General features: G+C 42.1%; 1 protein-coding gene across 5 annotated transcripts in view; it reads left to right on the top strand.

Moving 5' to 3' along the window:
- Nucleotides 1-23606, top strand: part of LOC134359979 (TNF receptor-associated factor 2-like) — an 81507-nt gene that overhangs the window by 14144 nt on the left and 43757 nt on the right. For 4 of the 5 annotated variants that reach the window (XM_063073903.1, XM_063073904.1, XM_063073905.1 and 1 more), the window contains exon 3: nucleotides 17665-17743. In XM_063073903.1, the coding sequence (XP_062929973.1) occupies nucleotides 17665-17743 (79 nt within the window). Of the gene's footprint in view, nucleotides 1-1604; nucleotides 7235-17664; nucleotides 17744-23606 lie in introns of all 5 variants that reach the window. The other variant, XM_063073907.1, reaches the window with a different exon arrangement.

Here is a 23606-nt window from a genome sequence, read left to right on the forward strand (position 1 = left end):
TGCTGGCTTTCTGCTAACATGCCTGTTCTTATTAGCTGCTTTTCCATCTCATTCTTTAATAATGTTTCCATTATCTTACCTACGATACACGTAAAGCTTACTGGTCTATGGTTACCAGGGTCAGTGTGGTCATCCTTATCTACCGGGACAACGTAAGCCCATTTCCTTTCCTTATGGATTTAACCAGTCTTCACTGACTTGAAAAATACATGTTAGAGGTTCGTATTTATAATCACAGACCTCTTTAACTATCCTTGGATATATGTTGTCTGGCCCTGAATATTTATTAACTTCCAGCCTTTTCAGCTGAAGCAGGACCTCGCTTTCTAAAAACTCTTAAGACACTTAAAACAACCTTATTTTTCTCTACACTTACTGGCATATCGCTAACGTCTTTGCAGGTGAATATTTAAGCAAAATATGAATTAAGAGTATCTGCTATGTCCTTCTCTGCATAACATCACCCCACTATTATTCCTAATACACTTAACTTCTTGACCTTCCTTTTACTTTGGAAAAAAATCTCTTGGGGTCGATCTTAGCATTATTGGGAATATCCTTCTCAAACCTGCCTTTTGGCAATCCAAATTTCCCTCTTGACTATAGCGCTCATATTTTCATGTGCCCTGCGGTTAACATCATTACTATTTTTTCTGTATTCCTTATAGCTGTTTTTTCTTCAATAATTTTTATGTATATCTTTATTCATCCATGTGGTTGATCTATTTTATTGCTCCTCCTAACTGCAGGTATAAACATGTCCTGCACCTCTTTAAATCAATACCATTGTTCTTCAACTGATTAAATCAAGCAGTTACTTCCAGTTCATGTTCAGAATTCTTTGCTACATCTGCATGATCTATGACTTTCTGAAATTTAATTTGATGGCTTTGATTTTTACTGATATACTCTCCCAAAAACTTTGAGACTAACAATGTTATAATCACTTGTACCAAAAGGCTCAACAACTTCCATACTCAAAATTCTATCCTGATTGTTACAGAATATCAAATATGGACAGGCCTCCCCTCTTGTTAGTGCACTTGCAATACCATACTGAGTCAAGAAAAAACAATCATTCAATAACGCAATGAATTCACATTCCTGTAATCTATTAGTCACTGGGTGCTCCCGCTCATATGCCTAAGGGTAGTGAGGGACAAGTACATTGGAGTGCTTGCCAGCAGCAACTTGATAAACATGTAGATTCAGACAACACACTGAACAAAAATGATAGAAATCATACAAAAGTTATTCAAAAAATAAACTATGTATAATTTGTATCATTTATATATATTTTACATGCATTGTCCAAATTTTACATATTGTTCAAGTTATGGCATGCATATATATGATAGTGAAGAAAAAGTCTGTGCAAAACAACATTATTGGCGCAAAAACACAATCAGCCTGTTAATCTACTGGCACATTTTTGCAATCTTGGAGAAAACCAGGGCGTCAGAGAGAAGCGAGGAAAGAAACTGCTGGAGGAGTATGGTGGGTGGAGATAAAGTGTCTTGACTTGAAATGTTAGCTGTCCATTTCCCACCATGGATGGTGCTTGACCCACTGAACTCCTTCAGCAGTCTCTTGTTTTGCTCCAGATTCCAGCATATGCTGACTCTCCTGTCTCCGCTTGAGAGAAACCTACATGGTCACAGGATGAAGGTGTAACTGCCGCTGAGAAAGCACTTGGACAGACCAGGTTTGAACCCAGGACCCTGAAATTGTGCAGCATTAACTGTGCCACTAATGATTTCTTAATTAAGGCAGCCGGGCCAGATAACATCCCAGGCCAAGTAATCGGAGTGTGCACACCAGCTCATTGATATCTTCATGACCATCTTCAACACTTCACTCGTCCAGGCTGCTGTCTCCACATGCTTCATACAGGCACCATCATCCCTATACCAAAGAACTCTACAACTTCAGAACTAAGTGACTACCGCCCAGTGGCATTAACACTAATCTTCGTAAGGTGTTTTGAATGGCTGGTAATATTAGAAACACTATTCCTTTCACCAGTATGCTTATGGACAGAAATGCACGGACAGATAACATAGCATGTGCCGTGTACCTGGCCCTGAAACACCCAGAAAACAAGGACACTTGCATCAGAATGCTGTTTCTGGTTTTTAGTTCAACATTCACACTACTGTCCCACAGATCTTGGTGAACAAACTCCTGCTGCTTGGATTAAATACACCACTGCGCAACTGGGTGTTGGACTTCCTAGCCAATAGACCTCAGATAGCCAGGATGCACACTGCTCCTCCCTGCACATCATCCTCAACACTGGTGTGTCCAGGGCTGCGCCCATTGCTGTACACTTAGCTAATGCAAGACTGCACAGTCATAAACACCCAAGTATCACATTGTCAAGTTCGCCAATGACATAGCAGTGGTGGGGCTCTTTGTCACAGCAATGAGGCAGCCTGTAGAGAGACGGTGGAAGAGCTCAAGGCCTGGAGCCAGGCAAATAACCTCTTCCTCAGCGTTGACAAGGCAAAGATGTTTATCAACTTCAGGAGAATTCACACTGCTCTTTGTATCAGCGGCACAGGAGTGGAAATTGCAAGCAGTTCCAAACTCCTGGGAGTGCATATTTTGATTGGCCTCTTATGGTCCCAGAGCACACTCTACACAATCAGGAAAGCTCACCAATGCGCTACTTTCTGACGAGGCTGAAGAGAGCTGGACTATGCACATCTATACTCACATCATTCTATAGATTTGCAGTAGAGAGCATCCTAACAAGCTGCATCACTGTGTGGTACAGAAACGGTAGATAGGAAGGCTCTACAATGAGTAGTCAAAATTGCCCAATGCATCACTGGCATCAGCCTACCTGCCATCAAGTGCATGTATACAGAAAGGTGCTGGAAAAGGGCCAGTAATATCATGAAGGATCCCACAACCCTGCTCATGGACTGCTTGTCCCACTCCCATTAAGGCTATGTAGCATCCACAGCAGGACCACTAGACTCATACACACTTACCTTCCCCTAGCAGTAAGACTGATCAACACTTCCACCCCCAACCCATGTCTCTGCCTCCCCAGCCACCATTTGCTGTCAGTCACCTTATATACAAACACTCCTGTGCCTAGCATCAGTTATGTACATGCAATCAATGTGTATATAAGCTGTCCTATGTATTTATATTTATTGTTTTTAAAAATTATTGTTGTGTTCTTTATCTTTTTTTGTGTTGCATCAGAGGATCTGGAGTAACAAATTATTTTGTCTCTTTTACACGTGTGTACTGGAAATGACATTAAACAATCTTGAAGCTTGAAGCTTTTGGCTGGTTAAGGAATTGCTTAGGAGGCACGGTTTGAGTAATGATATCTTCCAAAGATCTGTACTGGACTGCAGCTCTTTAACTATATTTATAAATGATATGGATAGAGAATTTGGTGACAGCACATCATAGCATGCAGAGTTGAAAGGAGTAAAAATTAACAAATAGATGCTGATAGATAAAGTGAGTGGCTGAAACTTGGAAAATCAATTTCCATGTCATAACTATGAAGTTTGAACCCAGGACCAGTGAGATTTTTTTAAACACGAGAAAATCTGCAGATGCTGGAAATCCAAAGCAATGCACACAAAATGCTGGAGGAACTCAGCAGGCCAGGCAGCATCTGTGGGGGGGGAAAAAGCACAATCGATGTTTTGGGCCAAGACCCTTCATCAGGACTGATGTTCCTGGCCTGCTGCGTTCCTCCAGCATTTTGTGTGTGTTGAAATGGGATTTTTTGTTTATGAACAAAGAAATCGGATGAAGGTGCCAGCTACAAAAATGTTTAAAGTCGAGTGGACAGTACAAACATGTGTAGAATAGTAGAGTAATACAACATGAAAACAGGTCCTTTGGCCTGACTGGATCATGCTGACTACAGTATCCTTCTTGCTCATCCCAGTTGCTCTGCATTCGTCCTGTAAACCCATCCAAATGCCTGTTAAGTGTTGCAATTATACCCGCCTTGACCACGTCCCCTGAGATTCACTTTCTTGCGGGCGTTCACAGTAAATAGAAAAAGAATAAAATCAATAAAAAAGCACGCAGCAAACGTGGGCAAACAAACGATGTGCAAAGGCAACAAACTGTGTAAATACAAAAAGAGAAAAAGTCATAAATAAATACATAAGCAATAAATATCGAGAACACCAGTCGTAGAGTCGTTAAAAGTGAGTCCATAGGTTGTACAGTTTTGTGTTGAGTATAGTTATCTCCTCCGGCTCAAGAGCCTGAGGGATAATAACTGTTCCTGAAGCTGGTGGTAACCTGGGGACTTGAGGCTCACGTAGCTTCTTCCTGATGGCAGCAGCACGAAGAGCATGGCCTGGATGGTGGGGGTCCCTGATGATGGATGCTGCTTTCCTGCAATAGCACTTCTTGTAAGTGTGCTCAGTGGTGGGGAGAGCTTTATCTATGATGGACTGGGCTGTATCCACCACTGTTTGTTGGCTTTTCTATTCAAGGGCATTGGTGTTCCCATGTCAGGCCATGATGCAACCAGTCAGTATACTCTCAACTGTACACCTACAGTAGTTTGTCAGTTTTTTAGACGACATGCTGAATCTGTGTAAACTTCTCAGAAAGTAGAGGCACTGCTGTGCTTTCTTTGCAATGGCACTTGCGTGCTGAACCCAGGACAGAGCCCCCGAAATGCTCTGATCCCCTGATAAGGATTGACCTCTGTCGTCCTCCTGAAGGCAATAACCTATCCCTCAACATCAGCAAGACGAAGGAATTGGTTATTGACTTCAGAAGGAATAGCGGACCGCACGACCCAATTTACATCGGTGGTGCGCAAGTGGAACAGGTCAAAAGCTTTAAGTTCCTCAGGGTCAATATCACAAGTGACCTGACTTGGTCCAACCAAGCAGAGTTCACTGCCAAGAAGGCCCACCAGTGCCTTTACTTCCTGAGAAAACTAAATAAATTTGGCCTGTCCCCTAAAACCCTCACTAATTTTTATAGATGCACCGTAGAAAGCATTCTTCTAGGGTGCATCACAACCTGGTATGGAAGTTGTCCTGTCCAAGACCGGAAGAAGCTGCAGAAGATCGTGAACACAGCGCAGCACATCACACAAACCAATCTTCCGTCCGTGGACTCACTTTACACGGCACGCTGTCGAAGCCGTGCTGCCAGGATAATCAAGGACACAACCCACCCAGCCAACCAGCCTCCGGGAGAAGGCTCAGGAGCTTGAAGACTCGTATGGCCAGATTTGGGAATGGCTTCTTTCCAACTGTGATAAGACTGCTGAACAGATCCTGACCCGGATCTGGGCCATGCCCTCCAAATATCCGGACCTGCCTCTTGGTTTTTTTACACTACCTTACTTACCATTTTTCTATTTTCTATTTATGATTTATAATTTAAATTTTTAATAGTTACAAATTTTTACTATTTCTAATATTTAATATTTGTAACCCAGGGAGTGGGAAGCGCAGAATCAAATATTGCTGTGATGATTGTACATTCTAGTACCAACTGTTTGGTGACAATAAAGTTATAAAGTATAACCAGCTCCTTGATCTTGCTGACATTGAGTAAGAGGTTGTTGTGGCACCACTCAGTCAGATCTTCAATGTCCCTCCTATATGCTGATTCATCACCACCTTTGATTCAGCTAATGACAGTGGTGTCATCAGCAAATTTAATTATGGCATTGGAGCTATGTTTAGCCATAAAGTCATGGGTGTTAAGCCAGTAGAGCAGGGGGCTAACCATACAGCCTCTTGGTGCGCCTGTGCTGATGGTGATTGTGGAGGAGACGTGGCCAATCCAAACTGACTGGGGTCTGCAAGTGAGGAAGTCGAGGATCCAGTTGCACAAGGAGGTATTGATGCCTAAGTCTTGGAGCTTGTTGATTAGTCTTGAAGGGATGACAGTATCGATGGTGTGGTCAACCTCTCCCTATAACTCCGAAACTCCAGTTCAAAGGTTCATTTATTATTAAAGAATACAACTCTGAGATTATTCTTCTCCTGATAGCCATGAAACTGAGAAAAAAACCAGCAACACAATCATCAAACCCCAAACTCCCCTCCCTGCACAAAATGCAACAAGAGCATCGGCCCTGAAATACCCCTCTCCCTGCACAAATTTTTGGAAGTCAAGAACTGTACAGTCAAAATTGGCTATAGGCAGGAGGTCAATTGCAGAAAACTGAATAATGGTACAGGCTTCTTATCTTATGTCCAACCTTTGTTCCATTGAGTTGTCAATCCCAGATTTCAAGTTTCGATCTTTTGTTTACTTCATTGCCTCGCCTTGACCCAGACCTTTTTTTCCACCTGCTCCAAGCCTGGTATACCATGGGTAAGCCTTTGGGCAAACTGTCCTGACTCCATAGCAGAAGTTGATGGCAAGGCTTGTTACTTTAGTTTTGTGTACAAACTGGAGTGGGATATTCAGCTTCTCAACAGTTCTGTATTCTCACTCTGAGCATCAACATGCCCCCTCTCTGACTCTTTGGTATTAGAGATAGGAGACAAAAAAAATCTGTTGGGGTCATCTATTGTATCTGTGCTCCCAATGCAGCCTCCTCTATGTTGATGAGACCTGAAGTAAGTTGGGGGACTGCTTTGCAGAGCACTGCCAAAAGCGGGATATTCTGATGGCCAACCATCTTAATTCCTATCCCCATTCCCGTTCTGACATGTCAGTCCATGTCTTTTTCCACAATGAGGCCACTCTTAGGGTGGAGGAGCACACCTATGTTCTGTCTAAGTGGTCTACGACCTGATGGCATGAATATAGATTTCTCCTTCCTGTAATGTTTTTTGCCCTTCCCCTTCCCTCTTCTATTCCCCACTCTGGCCTCTTACCTTTTTTCACCTGCCTATCACCTCCCCCTTTTTTCCATGGTCCACTCTCCTGTCCTATCAGATTCCTTCTTCTTCAGCTCTTTACCTTTCCCTCCCACCTGGCTTTGCCTATCACCTTCTAGCTAGTCTTACTTCCCCTTTCTCAATCTTTTTATTCTAGTGGCCTCCCCCTTCCTTTCCAGTCCGAAAGCAGAGTCCCGCCTGAAGCGTGTGCTATTTACTCATTCCCATACGGGCTGCCTGACTTGCTGAGTTCCAACAGCCTTTTGTGTGTGTTACTCTGGATTTCCAGCATCTGTAGAATCTCGTGTTTCTATTTTTGTTGTTTTATGAGGTTACACAGGATTAAGACTGCAGCTCAGAATGAGAGGGGGATTAAGACAGGGGTAAGGCATTTATTTTTCTCAGTTGCTAGTCCTTGCAATACTTTCTCAAGGGCCAGTGAAAACGATCTTTGAATATTTGTAAGCTGAAGTAGATACATTCTTGTACAGTAAGGGCATGAAAGGTTACCTTTCATAAATGGGAATTGAAATTACAGTCGGATCAGTCATTTCATACGATGTTACTTTTGCTTTCTGATTTAGTTTTCACTGGTTGAACTTTTGACCACACGCTCTCTCATTTTGGGCTTACTTCAAACTAGTAGTAGGGAAGGACAGTTTGACATGTATTTCAACTTCTTCCATCGTTTTTTTAACGTCCAGCTTCTTGTGCTTAATATCCATTTCTAGTCCTTAACCAGCTTTGTATACAGCGAAGCTACAAAGAGACACTTGTACTCTGATAGATAATTTAGGAAATAATTAAACTATAAGGTAAGCCTGTAATCAGCACCTTGATATTGCACAATTTTATTGCTGATAGCTTCGTAGGCAGTAAAGGAAGTGTCTGTGAATGTGTCCGAATGAATTCAATATGGTCCCACATGTTGACAATAAACTGGACTCAAAGAACACTGAGACTGTCTACAAGAAGGGTCAGAGCCGTCTCTATTTCCTGAGGAGACTGAGGTCCTTTAACATCTGTTGGACGATGCTGAGGATGTTCTACGAGTCTGTGGCGGCCAGTGCTATCATGTCTGCTGTTGTGTGCTGGGGCAGCAGGCTGAGGGTAGCAGACACCAACAGAATCAACAAACTCATTTGTAGGCCAGTGATGTTGTGGGGATGGAACTGGACACTCTGACGGTGGTGTCTGAAAAGAGGATGCTGTCCAAGTTGCATGCCATTTTGGACAATGTCTCCCATCCACTACATAATGGACTGGCTGGGCACAGAAGTACATTCAGCCAGAGACTCATTCTACCGAGATGCAACACAGCGTCATAGGAAGTCATTCCTGCCTGTGGCCATCAAACCTTACAACTCCTCCCTTGGAGGGTCAGACACCCTGAGCCAATAGGCTGGTCCTAGACTTATTTCCTGGCATAATTTACATATTACTATTTAATTATTTATGGTTTTATTACTATTTATTTATGGTGCAACTATAATAAACAACAATTTCCCTCAGGATCAATAAAGTATGACTATGACTATGTAGATTGTTAATAACAATTAGCCGTAATAAAGATTGACCAAGAACCAGAGGCACTGTTGGAGGCCATTCAACCCATCAGATTCTTTCCATTTCCTAGCAGAAAAGTTCCATCAGTCCCATTCCCCTTTTTAATTCCTTACGGGTCTGAAATTTACTTTCCCTTGCATGCTCATCAACTCCCATGAGCTTGGTTAAGAATTTGCTGGAGACTCATTGCAGTTGGTGGTGCTACTCACAGTTCCACATTTCTGGGTTTGATACTGGCCTGTAGTGCTGTCTATGTGGAGTTTGCATATTCTCCCCGTTACCACAGCCATGTACAATTTGGCACAGGGTTAATGAGATCAGATAGTTATATGTGTGGCTCAAAGATTGGTATTGGAGAAGCAGGTTTGACTTTATGAGCCATTGGCACCACTATTGGGAAGGAGGGAACTATCTCAATGGGACAAGCTCAGCATGAACCATGCTGGGACCAGGGACCTGGATAACTGCATGACTAGACAGGGCTTTAAACTAAATAGTACAAGGTGGGTTCAACAGCTTGGAAAGTTATAGGTAAAGTAAGAGAGGAGCTAAAATTGATTGGAGGGGGATGATGGTAGAACAGCAATGACTAGAGTGTCTGGAGTAATTCAGAAGATGCAGAATCAGTTCATCCTTAAGCACCATCCTAAAGGTAGGATGAGACAACTGTAACAGACAAAGGAAGTCAAAGGCAGTGGAAAAGCAAAAGAGGGCATATAGTATAGCAAAAAATAGTGGGAAGCTAGAGGATTTGGAAGCTTTAAAAACCTACAGAAGGTAACTAAAAAGTAAGACGTAAAAAATATGAAAATAAGCTAGCCAATGATATAAAAGGTGACACCAAAAGTTTTCTCAGATATATAAAGAGTAAAGGAGAACAAAAGTGGACCTCAGACTGCTGGAAAATTACACTGGAGTAGGAGTAATGGAATACAAAGAAATGGCAGATGAACTAAATAAGTATTTTGCGTCATTCTTCACTGTGGAAGACACCAGAAATTTGAGTGTTAGGGTGTAGTAGAAGTGAGTGTAGTCACTTTTGCAAAGGAGAAGGTGCTTGGAAAGCTGATAGGTCTGATTGTGGATAAGTTGCCTGCATCAGATGGACTATGAGAATGATCCCCCGAATGCAAGTGTTAATATATGAGGAGCATTTATGGCTCAGCCTGTACTTGCTGGAGTTTAGCAGAATTGGGGGGGGGGGGACCTAATTAAAACTAACTGAATATTAAAAGGCTCGAGAGACTGGATGTAGAGAGAATGTTTCCTATAGTGGGGGAGTCTCGGACCAAAGGGACAACCTTAGAGTATAAGGATATCTTTTTAGAATGAAGACGAGAAGAAATTTCTTTAGCCAGGGGGTGATGAATCTGTGGAATTTATTGCCACATATGGCTGTGGAGGCCAAGTCATTGAGTACATTTAAAGCGGTGGTTGATAGGCACTTGAATAGTAAGAATAGCAAAGACTACAGGGAGAAGGCAGGAGAACGGGGTTGACAGGGAAAATAAATCAGCCATGATTGAATGTCAGAGTAGGTTTGGTGGGTTGAATGACTTAATTTAACTCCAAACATCACACACAAAATGCTGGAGGAACTCAGCAGGCCAGGTAGCATTTATGGAAAGAAAGTACAGTCGACGTTTTGGGCCGAAATTTAACTCCTACGTCTTGTGCTTTTTCAAGGACTCTGATTTCCTCTCATATTCCATAAATGGAAGAAGTAAGTGGTCACTAGTCTGATGATAACACCTGGTCAAATATTTCCTTTTATCCTAAGTCTTGGGGGAGCTAGAAGCCATTTTAATTTCCACACTTATAATCTATGTAAATAGGACCTAATCTGATACACTAGGGATCATAGAACATAGAATATAGAAAAGTACAGCACGGTACAGGCCCTTCGGCCCACATTGTTGTGCCGACCCTCAAATCCTGCCTCCCATATAACCCCCCACCTTAAATTCCTCCATATACCTGTATAGTAGTCTCCTAAATTTTACTAGTGTATCTTCCTCCACCACTGACTCAGGCAGTGCATTCCACACACCAACCACTCTCTGAGTAAAAAAAAACCTTCCTCTAATATCCCCCTTGAACTTCCCACCTTAAAGCCATGTCCCCTTGTATTGAGCAGTGGTGCCCTGGGGAAGAGGCGCTGGCTATCCACTCTATCTATTCCTCTTAATATCTTGTATACCTCTATCATGTCTCCTCTCATCCTCCTTCTCTCCAAAGAGTAAAGCCCTAGCTCCCTTAATCTCTGATCATAATCCATACTCTCTAAACTAGGCAACATCCTGGTAAATCTCCTCTGTACCCTTTCCAATGCTTCCACATCCTGAGGCGACCAGAGCTGGACACAGTACTCCAAGTGTGGCCTAACCAGAGTTTTATAGAACTGCATCATTACCTCATGACTCTTAAACTCTATCCCTCGACTTATGAAAGCTAACACCCCATAAGCTTTCTTAACTACCTATCTACTTGTGAGGTAACTTTCAGGGATCTGTGGACATGTACCCCCAGATCCCTCTGCTCCTCCGCACTACCAAGTATCCTGCCATTCTACTTTGTACTCTGCCTTGGGGTTTGTCCTTCCAAAGTGTACCACCTCACACTTCTGGTTGAACTCCATCTGCCACTTCTGAGCCCACTTCTGCAACCTATCAATGTCTCTCTGCAATCTTCGACAATCCTCTGCACTATCTACAACACCACCAACCTTTGTGTCGTATGCAAACTTGCCAACCCACCCTTCTTACCCCCATATCCAGGTCGTTAATAAAAATCACGAAAAGTAGAGGTCCCAGAACCGATCCTTGTAAGACACCACTAGTCACAACCCTCCAATCCGAATGTACGCCTTCCACCACGACCCTCTGCCTTCTGCAGGCAAGCCAATTCTGAATCCACCTGGCCAAACTTCCCTGGATCCCATGCCTTCTGACTTTCTGAATAAGCCTACTGTGTGGAACCTTGTCAAATGCCTTACTAAAATCTGTATAGATCACATCCACTGCACTACTCTCATCTATATGCCTGGTCACCTCCTCAAAGAACTCTATCAGGCTTGTTAGACACCATCTGCCCTTCACAAAGCCATGCTGACTGTCCCTGATCAGACCATGATTCTCTAAATGCCCACAGATCCTATCTCTAAGAATCTCTTCCAACAGCTTTCCCACCACAGGCGTAAGACTCACTGATCTATAATTACCCAGACTATCCCTACTACCTTTTTTGAACAAGGGGACAACATTCGCCTCCCTCCAATCCTCCGGTACCATTCCTGTAGACAATGAGGACATAAAGATCCTAGCCAGAGGCTCAGCAATCTCTTCCTTCGCCTCGTGGAGCAGCCTGGGAATATTCCATCAGGCCCCAGGGACTTATCCGTCCTAATGTATTTTAACAATTCCAACAGCTCTTCTCCCTTAATATCAACATGCTCCAGAACATCAACCTCACTCATATTGTCCTCACCATCATCAAGTTCCCTCTCATTGGTGAATACCGAAGAGAACTATTCATTGAGGACCTTGCTCACTTCCACAGCCTCCAGGCACATCTTCCCACCTTTGTCTCTAATCGGTCCTACCTTCACTCCTGTCATCCTTTTGTTCTTCACGTAATTGAAGAATGCCTTAGGGTTTTCCTTTACCCTACTCGCCAAGGCCTTCTCATGCCCCCTTCTTGGTCTTCTCAGCCCCTTCTTAAGCTCCTTTCTTGCTACCCTATATTCCTCAATAGACCCATCTGATCGTTGCTTCCTAAACTTCATGTATGCTGCCTTCTTCCACCTGACTAGATTTTCCACTTCACTTGTCGCCCATGGTTCCTTTATTCAATCAGTATTATTTTTCTCCCATGTCTGGTGTTGTCTTTCTGGACAGTAACTTGTGTGTCAGATTTAGGGCACTGCTCTGATGCATACAGTTTCCCAATGACTCTTAGGAGTTTTCAGTGGGTGTTGGATATTTATTGAATATCATGTTCCAGACAAGCTATTTCTTTGTGTTTCTCATTCTTTGAGACAATGTGAGCAGAATTACAATGTAGTGCATTGCAGAGGACAGCCCCTGCCCACCCAGTCTGTCACAGCTCATTTGAAAAGCAACAAGTACTCACTAGCCACCTTATTAATGAGTGTATCTTTGTGGTCTTCTGCTGCTGTAGCCCATCCACTTCGAAGTTCAACATGTGCGTTTGGAGATATTTTTCTGCACACCACTGCTGTATTGAGTGATTAAGTTACTGTCACCTTCCTGTCAGCTTGAACCAATCTGGGCATTCTTCTCTGATCTCTGTCATTCACAAAGCACTTCCATCCGCAGAACTGCTGCTCAATGGATATTTTTGTTTATCGCACCATTCTCTGTAAACTTGAGACTGTTGTGCTGGAAAATCCCAGGAGCTCAGCAGTTTCTGAGATATTCAAGCCAGCCTGTCTGACACCAACAATCATTCCACCATCAAAGTCACTTAGATCACATTTCTTCCCCATTCTGACATTAGGTCTGAATAACAACTGAATCTCTTGACTATATCAGCATTCTTTTATGCTTTGAATTGCAGCCACATGATTGAATGATTAGATATTTGTATTAACGAACAGGTGTACCTCATAGCGTGGACACTGAGTATACTTCCTACTTTCCTCACCTCACAACAAATTTGTCTTCTATGTGCTCAAGTGGTCAATGAAACTGTTTCCATCAATCTACCAAATTCTACTCAATCGCTGTACAATAGTTAATTCTCAAATCACATCTATTTCTTATGGAGATTCCCTTTGATTATGTTCACTTCATCTGTTGCAAACTTTTTTCTAATTTTTCGTTTGTGATCTAAAATGATCTTCTCTGCTCCAAGGAAAATAACCCACTTTATCCAGCTTTCCATATAACTAGATCCCTTATAAGAATAGTGGTATCAATTCTCTTTTGAACTTCTATTGAAGTAATTATGTACTGCTGGATGATGCCCAAAATCAGACACTTTTCCATTTGGGACTCATCTAATATTTTATAAAAGCAGAACATTGCTCCAGGGACAGTCGTACAGCACAGAAACTGACACTTTGACTTAACGTCCATGCTGCCTAAAATGCACAACGAAGCGAGTCCCTTTTGCTTGCACTTGGCTCATGTCCCTGTAAAGCTTTCCTCTCCATGTACCTGTCAAATGTCTTTTAAATGTTGTTATTGTACCTGACTGAACCACTTCCTTTGACAGTTTCTTTCATACATGCAACACCCTCTGTGTGGGAAAAGGTTTTTGCTCGGGTCCCTATAAATCTTCCCCCATCACCTTAACATCTTTATAAGATCAGTCATCACATCTCTTGAAGATCACCTCTTTAATTATATTCAGAAAATTAAGGGTTTGATACCACCTTCAACCACCTCAATTTTCTTACGCTCCCTCAAAAATTGCACTGTTCAGCTTTGGTTGATGTTCTCATTCTAATATTTATTGTTAACTTTCCCATCACACATGCTGATTCTACCCAGAGCCTTCATGAAGTGTATAGTATTATCTTCTTTTCTTCTTTGCTGTACTCCCAAATTTCCTATCATTCGCAGATCTCAAAATTGTTCAGGTGCCTCATATCCAAGTTACTGTAAATTTAAATAGCATTTGTCTTTGCAAGAAACGATAAGGTCCATTTACTGCCAGCATGAAAAGTGATTTGTCAGAGTTGTATTCATCAGCCGGTTTTTATATCCGCAGCGCTGTTATTGTTGTTTTTATTTCAAAGATTCAGTTTTGTTAACAGGCGTTTTGAAAACCTCTATGCAGAACATTATGCTCATTCATCTTATTTTTGTCAGAAAATACAAGCAGGTGTAATGACCCGAAAAAGAATCTGCACTATCTCCATTTATCTGTTTTCGTCCTTTATGTTATTTCTCAATTTTCTCTCACCAGTGAAGTTAAACCAATTTGCCTGTTATTACTGGCTTCACTCTGTGTCCAAAAATGACTGGAAGATTGACCAACATGTCAGGAATTTCTCCTTCATTTCCCTCTGCAGCTCAGAGTACATTCCATCCGGGCAAAATGTCTAAGAAAATACCAACACAGAGAAATCATTTAACAGCTTAAGTATACTGGCAATTGTGTTCCAATGCTGAAAGCACGGTCTGTTGAACGGCAAGGAACATGCCAGACACGTGCAAGATATTGACCACCTTGAGAAAGTTACTGACTCGTGAATATTCCCAATTCCCCAAATATCAGCATTCTGATCAATACTTTTGATCAGAAATTAACTGGATCTGCCGCAAAATATTGTAGCTACAAGATTAGGTTGAATATTGAATAATTTGAGCTGAGTGACTTACCTGCTAACACACCAGCTTTTTTTTTTAAAACATAGGAGCAGAAATAGGCCATTTGGCCCATCGAGTCTGCTGTGTTATTCAGTCATGGCTGATCCTTTTTTTCCCCTCCCTAGCCCCACTCCCCAGCCTTCTCCCCGTAGCCTTTGATGCCGTGTCCAATCAATAACCTATCAAACTCTGCCTTAAAACACTCAATGACCTGGGCTCCACAGCTGCCTGTGGTAACAAATTCCACAAGTTCACCACCTTCTAGATAAAGAAATTTCTCCACATCTCAGTTTTAAATGGATGCCCCTCTATACTGAGGTTATGCCCTCTTGTCCTAGACTCCCTTACCATGGGAAACATCCTCTCCACATCTACTCTGTCTAGACGTTTCAACAATCGAATGGTTTCAATGAGATCCCCTCTCCCCATCCTTCTAAGTTCCAGAGAGTACAGATTCAGAGCTATCAAACGTACCTCGTATGATAATGCTTTCATTCCCAGAATATTCTTGTGAACCTCCTCTGAACCCTATCCAATGCGAGCATATCTTTTCTTAGATGAACCCAAAACTGTTCACAATATTCAAGATGAGGCCTCACCAGTGTCTTATAAGGCCTCAGCATCACAGCTTTGCTCTTGTATTCTAGACCTCTTGAAAAGAATGCTAACATTCCATTTTCCTTCTGCACCACTGACTCAACCTGCAAGTTAATCTTTAGGGGGTTCTGCACAAGGTCTCTCAAGTCCTTTTGCATTTCAGATTTTTGGATTTTCTCCCCGTTTAGAAAGTAGTCTGCACATTTATTTCTTCTACCAAAATGCATGACCATGCATTTTCCAACATTGTATTTCACTTGCCACTTTCTTGCCCATTCTTCTGATCTGTCTAAGTCCTTCTGTAGCCTTCCTATTTCCTCAACACTACCTGCCCGTCCTCCAATCTTCATATCATCTGTAAACTTGGCAACAAAGCCATTTATTCCATCATCCAAATCATTGATGTACAGCATAAAAAGAAGTCCCAGCACCGACCCTGCGGAACACCACCATTTACTGGCAGCCAACCAGCGAAGGATCCTATTATTCCCTCTCGCTACCTCCTACCAATCCGCCAATGCGCTAACCATGCCAGATAATTTTCCTACTATTTGCAACCTCAAAGTTAGGAGTGTGCTGAAATACCTGCCCCAATAACAAATTTACATTTAGCACTTGTGACATGTTTCACTACAGCAGCTTGCAAACCCAAAACCTCTACCATCAAGAAATACAAGTACTGGAATTGCTTGAGAACATAACTTACATTCAATTCTGAACTCTCAAAATTGCAGAACATTCACCCACAGCTTTTTTTTTAACCTGTTCGTCTGCAGCAATTCGAGGAAACAACTCAGCAGCTTGTCAAGGATGACAACAGCCTCTCTGTTAATAATGATGGATCTGCTGAGAGAAAAATAGTGGTTAGCATAGATATCTTGAAGCTCAATGTACTTCTAAGCTTTTGTAAGTTTTTGAAAATGTTTCTCACATTCGGAAATAATTCAGTTTTTTTTTTGATTGGTCCTACCCACGTGACTTGGAATTATGCAGTTGTTCCTTCATGATCATTAACTGTAAATCTTGCAGTTGCAAACCTAACATCAGTGTGAAAATGCCTTCACTTTACAGGCTGCTTTAGTTTAGGCTAGCAGGTCTTCATCACTTTTTCAGTGGCAATAAATGCCAGCCGTGTCAGTAACATCTCGAACTCATGAATCACTAAGTCAAGTTAATCACCGAATTTTCCCCCATTTCTTCTGTGGGCCAGTGGGGGGGGGGGGGTTCACCCATGCGCAGAAAGGATTCCTCCCACAGTGCCCATATGCAAACCTACTCTTTCCTTTCACAAAATGCCAACTCTCTCCCTCTCTCATATCTTCATTTATAAATGCAATAAATGCACATCAACTTGGTAGGGCCTCCAATTTCTAGAATTTCAGTAGTCAGTCTGCTGCCTCATTGCTCCAGTAACCTGTGTTCAATCCTGATTTTGAGTGTTTATTGATTGTACATGGGTCGATCTTTGTGATGCCATGGGTTACCTCCGGCTTGCTCAGCTTCCTGCCATGTCGAAGATGTGCTACTTAAAATGATGCTACTTTAGACTAATGGTAAGAGTAAGTTGCAGGAATGCTGAGAAGAAGAATGGGAGAGATGGAATTGTACCTGATGGGCCAAATAGCCTCCTGTATTGCATAAATCTTGTATACTCATTACATGTATGTTTCTGATGAACATCATTTGCTTGTTTGAAATCAAATTGAATTTGAATTTTTTATCCTTGTTTTCAGATCTGTCCCAGCTGCCACCTCCAGCCCCACAGCCTTTCCAGGTTGCTCCATCATTGGCCTCTGGTTTATCAACGATTTTAATTCTGTCTCTGCTTTCTAATTTTTTTCTTAGATTCCAAGATATGTGGTTTTCTTAGGATATGACTTTGAGATTCTCCTTAAGGTCACCTACTAGTCTGAACTTCCATCCAAAGAAAGTAGATCTGGCAAATTTTGTTTTGTTTTGAGTTCCTATGAAGTATTGGGGCATTTTATTATGTTTAAAATGCAGTATAAGGTTATTGTAAGCTTATCGCTGTGTAATGTGCACCCCACCCTTCTGAGCAGCAACACTTTTACTGATTGAACTCAGTACCCTACACGTACACTTCGCCAGAGTAACCCCTCTCGGAGAGAGTTACCTTGCTGTCCTGTGAAGAACTATTGACATTGCATGTGATGAAAACAGTTTGTATTAAAGGATGCCTTGGTTTGTATCCCAGCAATAGTCCACTGGTTCAGGAGAGAAGCCTCCAATGGTGAGAGGCTTTTCCAAAGTGGTTTTATCTGGACTGCTGATTTGTGTGTCTTTATTTGCAGCCTTGGCCCACAGAAGTGTGCAGCCTGCATTGAAGAGAACATTTATGAAGACCAGCTGTCTCTTCTGGATGCTAATTCAGTAAGTCAAATCCAACAAGCAGCAATGAATGTTGTAAGATATTTGTAGATATCCATATAGGGTCACAAGATAAATTCGGCATGAATTAAAGAAATACTTTATAAGTGATCCCATCTATCTTTAACTCTAAGCATCTATCCATTTCCCACAGAATGGGAAAACACAACAGATCACACCACAGCTCCCACATCCCACCAATACATTGATGAAATCTGCTATTACTGTGTTCTATGCACTGACAATCATGGACCACAGCTTCTTTATTTGGGGTAGAAAATCGCAATCCATATTGGATTGGGAACGCGAAAGAGCTTTGTGTTCAAATATTTGGGAAAAGAGGAAAGCTTTATGGAAAGAATTTTAACCATCATCTCCTGAACCAGGACTTTGTTGATACTGTAGTGAAATGTTTACTAAATAACATCCAAACAGCTCTGGTGTTTACTGATCTGTTTAAGAATGGTATAGATTACTGGAGGGTCCAAGACTTGTTCTCTCTGCAGTTCCAGTCCCAGTGGTTGGAGGACATTACAATTATATTGTGGTGTAAGAACAATGGGGTATATCTGAAGGAAGGATGGTGAAAGGATGAACTTTAAATATCAAGAATTAGTTGGCTTTGCTAGTGTGTTTACATTGATCCTCTGAGTAGAAATTTCCAACAGTCATTCAATTAATGTGAAAATTGTGGCAAGCTGTTCAACCCATCCATTGTTGATGCTCTTACTCTCACTCTGTCCATAACATGGGCCTGACTGGATGTAGAAGTGTTACCACTGCGGTATATGGAGAAAACTAGACTCAAGGAGTCATTACAGGGTTAGAGGAGGGACTCACTTATCCTGTGCATGATGGCTTCTTGTAGAGCAATCCTGTCAGTCCCATTCTCCACTCTTCCTTTGTGCCCGTCCAAATTATTTACCCTCAAGTATCTATCCAATTTCCTTTGGAAGTTCCAATTGATTCTGCCTGTAGAGGTGATGTAATCATTGACATCTAGATTATTACAATTCTGTGCTCTAAATTCTGTTGGTAATCTTTACTGCTGTCTATGAAATTGTAAGACATTGGAGCAAAATCAGGTTATTCAGCCTGTCAAGGATACTCCACCATTTAATTATGGTTGATCTATTATTCCTTCTCAGTTCCATTCTCCTCTTCCCAGTAACCTTTGACACCCTTATTAATCAAGAACATATCCGCTTTAAATATGGTTACCCAATGACTTGGCCTCCATGGCAGTCTGTGGCAATGAAGTCCACGGATTCACCACACTGTAGCTAAGGAAATTCTTCATCTCTGTTCCTTTTACTCTGAGACAGTGTCCTCTGGTCCTAGACACTACATCTACTCTATCCGAGCCTTTCAATATTCAGTTAGTTTTCAATGAGATAGCCCACATCCCCTTCTGAACTCCAGGGATTAATACCGAAAGCCATCAAATGCCGAATGCTCTTCATACATTGATCTTTTGATCCTGGGATTGTTCTCATAAACTTCCTGGATCCTCTCCAATGGTAACACATCTTACCCTAGATATTTGGCTCAAAACTGCTCACGCTGCTCCACGAGGTCTGACCAATGCCTTATAAAGCCTCAGGATTACGTCCTTGTTTTTATATTCTAGTCCTCTTGAAATGAATGCTAACATTGCATTTGCCGTCCTTAATACCTACTCAACCTGCAAGTTAACCCTTAGGAAATCCTGCAATAGGACTCCCCAGTCCCCTTGCACATCCGATTTCTGAATTCTCTACCCATTTAGAAAATAAATACACTTCTACCAAAGTGCATGACCATACACTTTCCTTAGACCATATTCTATCTGCTACTTCTTTGCCCATTCTCCCAAACTGTCCCAGTCCTTCTGTCAACTCCTAGCAGGAAGGTATGTTACTGCTAGACAAGGTGGGGTGTTTAAACTAGAGCTGCACGGGGATATGAGCCAGAGCACCAGAACAGATAGTGGAGTGGTTGTGGAGAAAGGTGTTGTTAAGCCTGCATACAATGTCAGGAATCTAAAGATTGAGCATGGTGGGACTATTCTTCTGAGCTGCGTATATTTCAATGCAAGGAGTATTGTAGGAAAGGCAGATGACCTTAGGGCATGGATCAGCACGTGGAATTATGACATTGCAGCCATTACTGAGACTTGGTTGCAGGAGGTGCAGAACTAGTAGCTCAGTGTTCCGAGGTTCAGTTGTTTTAGATGTGATAGATGCGGAGGGTGGAATTACTAGTCAGGGAAAATGTCACACTATGTTAAGTCAGGACAGACTGGAGAGTTAGTCTACATAGGCTTCATAAGACCATAAGATGTAGGAGCAAAATTGGGCCATTTGGCCTGTTGATTCTGCTCTGCCATTTCATCATGGCTGATCCAGTTTTCTCTCAGCCCCGATCTCTTGCCTTCTCCCTCTATCCCTTCGTGCCCTGATCAATCAAGAATGTATCGACCTCTGCCTTAAATATATATTTAAAAACTTGGTCTCCACAGCTGCCTGTACCAAAGAATTCCACAGATTCACCACTCTCTGGCTAAAGAAATTCCTCCTCATCTCTGTCTTAAAAGAACAACCCTCTATTCTGAGACTGTGTCCTCTGGTCTTGGACTCTCCCACCATAGGAAACATCCTCTCCACATCCAGTCTATCAAGGCCTTTCACCATTCAATAGGTTTCAATGAAGTCACCCCTCATTCTTCTGAATTCAAGTGACTGTAGGCCCAGAGTAATCAAATGCCCTTCATAGGACAAGTCATTCAATCCTGGAATATTTTCTTGAACCTCTCTTGAATCCTCTCCAGTTTCAGCACATCCTTTCTAAGATAAGGCCGCAAGCTGCTCACAAGTGAGGCCTCATCTGTGCTTCATAAAGTCTCAACATGACATCCTTGCTTTTATATTTTAGTCTTCTTGAAATGAATGCTAACATTGCATTTGCCTTCCTCACCACAGACTCAACTTGCAAATTAACCTTTAAGGAATCCTACACAAGCATACCCAAATCCCTTTGCACCTCAGTTTTTTGTACTTGCTCTGTATTTAGAAAATAGTCAACCCATTCATTTCTTCTGCCAAAGTGCATAACCATACACTTTCTGACACAGTATTCCATCTGCCACTTGGTTGCCAATTCTCTAATACGTCCAAGTCCTTCTGTAGCCTCCCTATTTCCTCAAAGCTACCTGCCCTCCCACCTATTTTTACATGATTTGCAAATTTTGCAACAAAGTAATTTATTCCATCATCCACATTATTAACATATAACATAACACCACAAGTCATCAGCAGCCAACCTGAAAAGGCTCCCTTTATTTCCCATTGTTTGCTCCCTGTCAGTGAGCAGCTGCTTTACCCATGCTAGAATCTTTCCTGTGGGCTTGTAGTTTGTTAAGCAGCCTTGTGTGACATCTTGTCAAAGGCCTTCTGTAAATCCAAATGTGCAACATCAACAGATTCTCCTTTGTCTAACCTACTTTTTATTTCTTCAAAGAATTCCAACAGATTTGTCAGGCAAGATTTTCCCTTGAGGAAATCATGTTGACTACGGCCTATTTCAAGTACCCGAAACACTACCTTACAATCAATTCCAACATCTTCCCAACCACTGAGGTCAGACTAACTGGCCTATAATTTCCTTTCTTCTGCCTTTCTCCCTTCTTGAAGAGAGGAGTGACATTTGCAATTTTTTAGTCTTCTGGAATCAGTCCAGAATCTTGTGATTATTGAAAAATCATTACTAATGCCTCCACAATCTCTTCCACCACCTCTTTCAGAACCCTGGGGTGTACGCCATCTGGTCCAGGTGACCTGTCTACCTTCAGACCTTTCAGTTTCCTAAGAACCTTCTCCCAAGTAATGTTAACTTCACACACTTCATGACTCCTGACTCCTAGAGCTTCCAACAAACTGCTAGTGTCTTTCACAGTGAAGATTGATGCAAAATGCTCATTCAGTTCATCCGCCATTTCCTAGTCCCTTGTTACTTCCTCTCCAGCATCATTTTCCAGTGGTCTGATATCTCTCTTGCCTCTCTTTTACACTATGTAGCTGAAGAAACATAATGGGTTGAACTGAGGAATAAGAAAGGTATGATCATGTAATTTGGATTATATAGACCACCCAAAAGTCCGCAGGGTTTAGAGGAGCAAATTTGTAGAAAGATTGCAGGCTGTCGGAAGAAACTTAAGGTTGTGATAGTAGATGATTTTAACTTTCCACATATTGACTGGGACTCCCATACTGTAAAAGGGTGGATAGGAAAGAGCTTGTTAAATGTGTTCAGGAAAGTTTCCTTAATCAGTACATAGAAGTCTAAACTAGAGTGAGTGCAATACAAAAGATCTATTAGGGAATGAGACAGGGGAGGTGACAGAAGTTTATCTAGGGGAACACTTTGCATTTGGAGATATTGAGACCCTTGTTAAGCAAAAGAATGAGGTGCATAGAAGGTATATGCAGGAAGGAACAAATGAGGTACTTGAATACAAGAAATGCAAGAGAGCACTTAAGAGATCAGGGGGGCTAAAAGAAGACATAAAGTTGCTGTAGCACACAAGGCGAAGGAGAATTCTAAGGGCTTCTACAGATATGTTAAGAGCAAAAGGATAGCAAGGGACATAATTGGTCCTCTGGAAGATGAGAGTGGTGATCTAAACATGGAGTCTAAAGAGATGGGGGAGATCAATGGATTTTTTTTTTCACATCTGTATTAACTTGGGAGCTGGACAAAGAGTTTATAGAAGTAAGGCAAAGCAGCAGCGAGGTCCAGGACCCCAAACAGACTACAGAAGAGGAGGCATTTGCTGTCTTGAGGCAAATTAGGGTGGATAAATCCCCAGGGTCTGACAAGGTGTTCCCTTGGACCCTGCGGAACACTAGTGCAGAAATTTCAGGGGCCCTAGCACTTAAACATCCTCAGCCACGGCTGAGGCACCAGAGGATTGGAGGATAGCTAACGTTGATCCATTGTTTAAGAAAGCCTCTAAGAATATGCCAGGAAGTTACAGTCTGGTGAGCCTGACGTGAGTAATGGGAAGGTTATAAGGGACCAGATATATAAATACATGGAAAGATGGGGACTGATTAGGGATAGTCAACATGGCTTTGTGTGCAGCAGATCATGTCTAACAGATCCTTTAGAGTTTTTCGAGGAAGTTACCAGGAAAGTTGATGAAGGCAAGACAGTAGATGTTACATGGACTTCAGCAAGCTTTGACAAGGTCCTGCATGGGAGGTTGGTCAGGAAGGTTCAGTTGCTTGGCATTCAAAATGAATTTACATATTGACTTTGCAGGAGAAGACAAGTAGTAGTAGACGCTTGCTTCTTTCACTGGAGGGCAGCGACTAGTGGTGAACCACAGGGATCAGTTCTGGATCCATTGTTGTTTGTCACGTATATCAGCGATCTGGATGATAATGTGGTAAACTGGATCAGAAAATTTGCAGATGACATCAAAATTGGGGGTGTAGTTGGCAGCGAGGAAGACTTTCACACCTTGCAGCAGGATCTGGACCACTGGAAAAATGGGCAGAAAAATGGCAGATGGAATTTAATCCAAACAAGTGTGAGGTGTGACTTTTTGGGAGGACCAACGGGGTGGGTCTTACATTGTGCGATTGGGCACTGAGGAGTGCAGGAGAAAAGAGGGATCTGGGAATACAGATCCATAATTCTTTGAAAGAAGAAATTAAGCTTCATAGGTACATAATGAAAGCATTGGCACATTGGTCTTCATAAATGAATGTATTGAGTACAGGAGATGGGATGTTATGCTGAAGTTGTACAAGACATTGGGGAGGCTTAATTTGGAGTATTGTGTGCAGTTTTGGTCACCTACCGACAGGAAAGATGTCATTAA

This window comes from Mobula hypostoma, chromosome 21, assembly GCF_963921235.1.
Source record: "Mobula hypostoma chromosome 21, sMobHyp1.1, whole genome shotgun sequence".
Taxonomy (NCBI): Eukaryota; Metazoa; Chordata; class Chondrichthyes; order Myliobatiformes; family Myliobatidae; genus Mobula; species Mobula hypostoma.